Below are 8,501 nucleotides of genomic sequence, written 5' to 3' on the forward strand. Positions count from 1 at the left end.
AGGCTGGTCTCAAACTCCTGGCCTCAAGGGTCCTCCGCCTCGGTCTCTCAAAGTGCTGGAATTATAGACATGGGCCACGGAGTCCAGCCAGCACTCTTGAGCCCTTGACCGTGGTCACTGATTACCAGAGGTGTTTAACATGCACCTGTATATGAGTATGTGTGAATGTATGTGTGTATGTGTATATATGTGTGCATATATGAATGTATATATGTATATATGGATACGTGTAAATTGTTATATGCAAATCATATGTCTATGTAAATTACTGATGTGAATTATAAATGTATAGATTATATGTGTATGAATTATGTATGTAACTTTTAAAAATTATCCTTTGGATCTCTTTAGGTGGGGCATGGAGTCTCTTGTTCACCTGTCTTCAGCCTCCCTAGTGTCTTCAGCTAGGCTTGCCACTTGGTTACAATACCTGTTGGCCCCTGTGGGCATTTAAGGTCTTCACCCCTATCTTTGGTCATTGTTTGTCGCTTCCTCCTTCCTTGGGTGACACACAAGAAAAGCCCCTGCTATTCTCTTTGGTCAGCCCAAGTGCTGGGGGTGCAGGAGCTTTGAGGCCCCCACCTCACTCCAGTTCTCAGCAGGATGCTCATGCCTGGGAGAGGCACAGGGACCCAGGGCCCCTCCCACACAGCTCTTAACCATCGAGGCAGGGCTCACCTCTGCCATCTCTATTTTCCCATCCGAGTTTTTATCATACTTCTGCATGAACTCCTTCATCTTTTCTCCAAAGTTGTCACTCTTTGACATCTGTGGAAAGACAAAGGGGGCTGATTTTTGCTGCTGTATCTCGTGTGAACCATGATCTCAGAGCAGCAAGCCTGGAAATCATTTCCATCCTGGATAAGTGGGTGCAGCACCAGGTTCTGCTGATGCTCTGATTGATCCCAGCTGTGTTGTTTTCCTTTCCAGGTCCCCTCCAAATCAAGTCATCTCTTCTTCAAGGCTCAGTCATACGAATTTCAAAGGACAGGTGGCCATGCTCCATACCACGTAATCAAACATGCCCTGCTGCCTTTGAGACGAATTAAGCTACAATGTGTAGGAAGGGTTTGGACTTGTTCCCATCACTCAGATGTGAGAACTAAGGCCTCAACACTGTACTGAAGCAGCTTGTAATCAAACTGAACTTAATCCAGTGCCCCATAATAGGTTAGCACTTCAGTATAGCAAAGGTGGATTGCTCATTTTCTTCTTTAAAGACTAACTGGCAATTCCACACTGTTTTCACTCCAGATTTTCATGTCAGGAGGAACATGAGGAGGAGGTCATCATGTAGCTGAAGGGTAATTTAAATAGTCCACCCCGTTATTCTGACTACTAGAAAGCAAAGAACTTAAAACATTCCTTCAGGCCCACAGCCGCCTATCTTAAATATAGACTTGAAGCTCTCCAACCTTCCCCTGATTTGAGATAGTGCTGATTAATTATTTGCATTAAGGAGCTCTTCCCTCTCCCTAATCAATGATGAGCCCACCTGGCATGGCTGATGCTTCCGCGTCACTCAGCTGATGACTTCCACATGAATTGTGTGCTCCCCAGGATTGGGCCAAGGGAAATTCTATCACTTATGAGAGTCTCCTGAATCCCTCTGATTGCTTTTTACTTTTGGAATTAGTATCAATTTGTCAATATTTATTTGTTTATCAATATTTATTTATATTTACAAAAGTACATAGTCTGATCCCAGGCACTTGTCACAAATGTGGCCATCTTTTTTAAGTTTTACAACAGCTCCTGTGAAGTTAGTAGCCCTTCCATTTGACACACTAATGGAGGCCGAGGTGACTTCTCTAGAGGGCACCCAGTGAGTATAGCCAGAATTTGAACTCATGGCTTTTGCTTCCAAGGCCCATATTCTTTCTACCATATAACAGCTGCTCTGAGAACCAGTCCTGGATGACATCAGTTGGGATTGTTGACAGACTTGAAAATTACCCCGATGACATCTGAGGAAGGGAATGACTAAGAGAAGGATTTTAGATGCAAAGCACTTCATCAAAACACATTTCTCCAACTAGCCCATGATCCCAGAGTCAGTTCTGAAGCCCATGCTTTCTGTGATCCAGGCTTCATTATCCTAGGAGTTGATGGGAGAACTGTTGATAAACAAACCCATGAATCGCCTCCAACCCTTTAAGCCCGTCACTTTGACCTCCTTCTCATTGGGGCATTCCGCCGAGCTTTGAACCAGGAGCTCACTGGCGGATTTGTGACTTATCTCCCAAACTGCTCCCTGAAGAGCTGCAAATAAACAGGGGATTGGCCAACAGACACGCAGCAGGGAACAGTAGAGATACCTCCAGAGCACCCGAGGGAGTTGATGGGAGGGTGTGGGGCTGACTCCATGCACTCCAGAACCAGACACGGGAATCACAGCAGACTAGTTCCAATCACCTGAGCTTTGCAATATTTCACATACCTCCCCCAAAAGCCTTTAGCAAACTCAGTAGTGCCATGTTGGCACTAGGGAAAGCAACATTCCTGTCACTAAGGGGCTGGGATGTGATCTGGAGTCACTTTGGGCAGGCTTAGAAGGTTGTGACACCACCGCGAATGAGGCCAGCCAGTGCCGTCTGGTTCAGATACTGGCTGAGAGCAATCCTTAATTTTCCTCTAGTTCCTTGCCGAGGATTCTAGCCTGTGTTGCTCTAGAACAGTGGTTCTCTTCTGAGGATGATTCTGCCCCCAATCTCCCACCAAGGGGACATGTGGCAATGTTTGGAGACATTTTTGATTGTCACAGCTTGAAGGAGGATGATAGTGGCATCTCACGGGTAGATCCAGGGATGCTACTAAACTCCTACAATGCACAAGGCAGCCGCCACAACAAATTATTCAGCCTCAAATGCCAACAGTGCCAAGGCTGAGAAATTCTGGTCTAGAACCAGGGCAGTTGAAACCTCCTAGGCATCCAATCTGGAACCATGACCCCTAAGCACCTTAGGGCAGCTATGGACTCTGTCCCTAGGGGAAAAAATACTGCATATATATTAATATATGCATACACAGACATAAAACTTTGCAGCTTTGCAGGAGGGTTCATCAACCCCTGGTGTCCATTCATGAATAGCCCCCAATTCCAGACACCCAAGGTTATTGAGATAGGGTACTCTTAGGTGATAGCCTATTTTTTTGTTCTTACAAATAAAATGCTGTGTCAAGACCAGCGATATGAGGCCTGTTTATGGCATACATAACTGGGACAGAGCACGCTCAAAGGCATAGGTCAGGAAAATCCCAAACAATGGGAGACAGGGCTGGGCTTACCATGCCAGAGCCTCTTCTTGCCTTCTCCAGCTCTTGGAAAAAGTTTTCTAGCTCTTTACCTTCAATATACCCATTTCCTGGAAAGAGAGAGAGAAAAAATCAATCTGAGCACTGAGTAGTAAGGGGAGCATGGGGTGGGCATGTCAGGGGCTTCGTGGAGAATGTCTTCTCCCAGCTGGCCCACAGGCAGGTGTCTAGGCCAGTGGAGCTAGGGGTGTGAGTCCAGCCCCCAGGGCATTTGTACCTAGAGATCCAAGATGAACAACATACATTCAGCAGCTAGAAAATACTGGGAGGAACTAGCACAGGGTCCGAGAGGACAGAGGAGAGCAGAAGCTGGCAGCTTCTGTATCTGTCCCTAAAGCCTGGGCAAGCGCTAGGTGGCGGAGGTGTGACAGGTCGTCAGCAAGTGGTGGGCTCTGGTCAGAGCCAGAACGGGGTCCCTGGGGTTCAGAAGGTGTAGTGGGTTGGAGTGCTCCCCCAGAATGGGACCTTATTTGGAAACAGGGTCATTGCAGATGTCATTAGTTAAGATGAGTCATACTGGATTGGGGTGGGCCCTAAATCCAGTGGTTGGTGTCCTTATAGGAAGGCCTCGTGGAGACACAGAGACCCCGGAAAACCACGTGAAGATGGAGACAGAGGCCAGTGTGATGTGTGTTCAAGTCAAGGAATGCTGTGGGCTGCCAGCAACCACTAGAAGCCAGGAGGGAGGCAGGGAGCAGATTCGCCCTCAGAGTTCTAGCAGAGCCTGTCGACGCCTTGAGTTCACACTTCTAGCCTCTGGAAACGCGAGAGAATACATTTCTGTTGTGTTAAGTCACCCAGTTTGTGGTGCCTTGCTATGACAGTCCTAGGAAACAAAAACAGAAGGGCCCAGAAAAAAGAGAACCACAGGGCATCTGTCCTATGGGATGTCACCTCCCACCCCACACTTGGTCACAGGGATCAAGGATAGGAGAGGCATCCCACCTGGTAATGAGGAGAGGAGGCTCTGAGGCCTGTGGATGCAGATTTAAAGCCTGGCTCTGCTGTACTTACCAACAGTGTGACTTTGAGACTGTTATTGAACCCATCTCATCTGCAAAGTGGGTTATTATAATTAAACAGGATTTTGTATGGAAAGCCTGTCCTCTAGTCATTATGAGTGCAGCATAAATATTGTTACTGAGTTCCATTACTAGAACCCGTGTCTAAGGTGGGAATGAATCTGAGGGAAAAGTGCAGTGATCACAGCCTGACTTGCGAGATCACGTAAGTAGTGGGAGGTCCTTTAGATTCTCACGCCTTCAGCCTGGGTGGTCTAGAGTCCGGGACTGAGCTGAATGCATAGTCAAGGTCACTCGCCGGTCAGTGCTGCGATGGGGAAGGAGGCATCTGTGGTTGGGAAATCAGGCAGGGCTCAGGCAGTGCCTCCTAGACGTTGCTGCGGCAAAGAATCTCCTGGGGATTTTTCCTTTTTTTTTGAGACAGGCTCTTGCTGTGTTGCCAGGCTAGAGTTCAGTGCTATTCATAAGTGTGATCATAGCACACCACAGCCCCAAACTCCTGGGCTCTGGTGATCCTGCCTCAGCCTCCCAAGTAGCTGGGACTACAGGTACCTGGCACCCAGGGATCTTTTAAAAAATATGGATATCTGGCCCCCACCTCTAGACTTTCTGATGCAATTTGTTTGGGGTGTGAACTAAGCACCATGATTTCCTTTTTTTTTTTTTTTTTTTTATACTCCCAGGTGATTTCCTGTGCAGCAAAGTTTGAAAACCACTGACCTAAAGTCAAGTTCCAAATTTGATCTAAAGCCATTGAGCAAGATTCCCGTAGAGCAGATTCAACTCGAATGGGAAGGGAGGTGGTAGCTTTCACCAAGGGCAAATGGAATTACCAACGCAACAGAGAAAATATAGGAGCATTTACCCTGGCCTCTGTGAGGGCTTGCGAGGGGAGGCTTTTCCCAGCCTCTCCTCCTAGGATCCCCTGGGAATTTAAATTGTGAATAAACTTAGAGGTACTCTCAACTGAAGAATATGCCACAATAAATATTGTATGGCAAGAATCACAAGAGATAAATAATTATGTATTTTTGTCTGCAGGGAAAAGACGTGATTGTAATGGGCTTGCAGAGTGAGTGAGACTTGAGTTCCCTTTTATCCTAGAATGGGGTGGTTATCTTCCTTCTAGGATGTTTGTAAAGCTTCTTAGGAGAACTGGAATTTCAGAAGAGTGTGGTTCCTGTGAGGCCGGCTAAAGTAGGGGAGTGAGGGAGAGGGAGATGGGCTTTCTAGGCAAAAAGACATTCATCTAGTTGATGATACTCTGAGTTGGAGAATGAGGAATTTTTCTCTTCCTGGTTACTCCCTGCGGCGATCTGGCTATTCTCGTATCGCTGAGGTGCAATTTCTTCTCGACTGAGAAGGCAAAGTCACATTCTTCTCCTTGGAGGCTTTGTAGAGTCAGACGGGGAGGTGGAAAGCTGAGCTCAGCCCTGGGTGCATCTGCGGCTTCCAGAAGCCCAAGGCTAGGGCAGGCGGTGGGGGCTCAGAGCTGGCACCATGAATGCGTGGCACGGTTCAGTGAAGCAGAGACCACAGGAGCCACGGCTGGGCAGACACAGGAGCGAGTGTGTGTCTGTTTCATAAGTGTATCAGGAGGTGGCTGAAAGGAACTGGGTTGGGGGAGCCCGCAGAGCAGCATGGTATGTTTCCAAGAGCTGCCTCCACTTAGCTCTGAACAGTGTCCCTCATTCCTCTGTGGAGCCCTGTTTTGCACCAGGTCCTCGATGTTCTGCCATTTCTTCTCTGGCCCCCTCGCCTACCATGTCGGGGGTCGGCAGAGTGACCAGCCTTTCTTGCTGAGGCACCGACACCTGGTTCTTCTCCTCCCTCTGTTGTACCCAGATCAGAGGACACCACCTCTGTGAACCTCAATTTCTTCTCCTGTGAAATGGGGACGATAGCACCCTCCTCCTGCGGCTGCCGTGAAGATTAAAGAGGATAACAATACACTTGCCGCCCTGGCCTGCAGCAAGCCTCAAACATGCTGGCGGACACTGCCATTATGGCCGCTGTTTGTGCCTCCCGCCCATGCTGCAAACACCTTGACCCTGGGCTGCTTTCTTTAGGTTGGAAAGATTTAGGCACGCAGAGGGAGGCTAGAGCAGGCAAGGCTAGCACGGAGCCCCGCTCCACTGAACGCTCTGAATCCAAAGGAAAAAGTACAGATCTCTAGGGGCCACCTTTTCCTTGGAGTTTTTCTGGGACTTAGAAAGAATAAGTATTTATTTTTACTCCATCTTTTTTTCTAGAAAGATTTGAAGGAGGTTTAACAACCTCAAGAAACTCAGACAATCAGCCAGTGCCTCGCCCAGCAGGAAAGTTCTGAAGGTCAATGGAATGTCTGTAACTTTTCAAAGCGATTTTGCCCTCTTGCTTTGCTCCAGCTGATAATCTGAGCCCTCACTATGGGTAAGGCATGTGTGGGTTGCTGTGGGGGAAATGAACCCACACACAATGTTTCCAGACACACGGGCATGGCAGAGTAGAATCCTTTTCTATGGACAGAAGACATTGAGGCACACGACAGAGAAGGCAAGCAACTTGCTCAGGACCACACAGCCAGGGAGGACCAGAACGGAAGTGTCCTAATTCCTGATCCCGGCTTAATCCACTGATTCATTCATTTGAGGAATTTTTTTTTTTTTTTTTTTAGACAGGGTCTGCTCTGTCATTCAGGTTGGAGTGAAGTAGCTGGATCATGGCTCACTGCAGCCTAAATGTCCTGCGTTCAAGCAATGCTCCCACCTCAGCCTCCCAAGTAGCTGGGACAACAGGCATATATGCCTGACTAATTTTTTTTGTTTGTTTGTTTTTGGTAAAGACACGGTTTTGCCATGTTGCCCAGGCTGGTCTTTAACTACTGAGCTCAAGCGATCCACCTGTCTTGGCCTCCCAAAGTGCTGGGATTACAGGCATGAGCCACCGTGCCTGGCCCATTGGAGGAACCTTCGTTGAGCATCTGCATTCTGTAGGCACTGAAGGTGCAAAGGCCAGCTAGGTCCTGCCATGGTGGGGCTTATGCTGTAACAGGGTGTGGGTGGGGCAGGGGACAGACAATAAGCAAGGATATGAATTTAAACATGGTGTTTCCAGTGTTGAGAGCAATGAAGGAATGATGGTGTCACAGAGTAGATACGACTTCCAGGGCTTCTTGGAAAGGACGAGCAGGGAAGACCTCCCAAGAAACCTCAGCCTCTGGGAAGGGGGTAGAGAAAGGAAGGAGGAAAACTGGAGGCAGAGAAAGAGGTCCAGTGGCTAGAAGGGCAGCTGTGGAGAGAAGCCACTTCCCTGAATTCAGCTTGAGCAGCACAGGTAGCAGGAGGTCTCTGGGGCAGGAGGAACCCCACTCCCCACACTAGGAATTCCACCACCTCCCTCTGGGCACCTCAACAAAAGGACAGAAATGTGGTTCAATGCAATGAGCCTTGATGTTTTTGAACTGAGCCACATTTCCACCTTGTGCCTGGTGCTCAGGGAGCTATCACCAAGGTTTAGATGTGGGCCCATTCCCCAAAAGCACCAGTGGTCAGCCTGGGAGAGGGAGGCAGACAGGCAGCTGACGGCAGACAGTGAGGAGCAGAGGAGAGACTGGCAGGTGGCGCTGCAGGGCCCAGAAGGGACACTCCACACCCAGCCCTCCATTGTGGATGGAAAATGGCCTTCGCTGTTCCGGCTTCCCTCGAAGCAACTCCCCATCCATCTCCAGGAGGCCCTTATCACTGGAGGCTCGGGTAGAGGAGAGGCTTGTGGACACCCTTCTAGGAGGACATTAGCACTGGATGAATGGTCTGCTGTTTCTATGACCCTCTTGCAGCGGGTGGGGTGACTGGTCACCAAGCAAGGCTCACACAGATGGGCAGCGATAAAGATGTGGTTACCGTGGCAACCGTCACTTCTAACCTGTTGTCAGACCACATCCTGTGAACACGAGGGGGCAGAACTGAGGTGAGACCAAGGCACCCTGCTTCCTTCCTTACTCTACTCTTGCCACCATTCTTCATCACCATCATGCCTCGGTTTTCCCCAGTTTAAAGTGAGACAATACTACTTTACCTTTCATCTGGCCGCAGACACTTGGGAAGCCATGCCTGGAGGAGGCTTCACCCCTCAGTGAAAAGAGACCTCAGGGAGACCTTGTTCTCCCTGAGCCTTGTATGTTAG

General features: G+C 48.8%; 1 protein-coding gene across 3 annotated transcripts in view; it reads right to left on the reverse strand.

Moving 5' to 3' along the window:
• CALB2 (calbindin 2) overlaps positions 1-8,501 on the reverse strand; it is a 47,900-nt gene that overhangs the window by 27,433 nt on the left and 11,966 nt on the right. For all 3 annotated transcript variants that reach the window (XM_011962038.1, XM_011962031.1, XM_011962022.1), the window contains exons 2-3: positions 3,289-3,365; positions 679-768 (exon numbers count right to left, since the gene is read on the reverse strand). In XM_011962038.1, coding sequence (XP_011817428.1) covers positions 679-768; positions 3,289-3,365 — 167 coding nt within the window. The remainder of the gene's footprint in view (positions 1-678; positions 769-3,288; positions 3,366-8,501) is intronic.

Source organism: Colobus angolensis, unplaced genomic scaffold, assembly GCF_000951035.1.
Source record: "Colobus angolensis palliatus isolate OR3802 unplaced genomic scaffold, Cang.pa_1.0 Scaffold116, whole genome shotgun sequence".
Lineage (NCBI taxonomy): Eukaryota > Metazoa > Chordata > Mammalia > Primates > Cercopithecidae > Colobus > Colobus angolensis.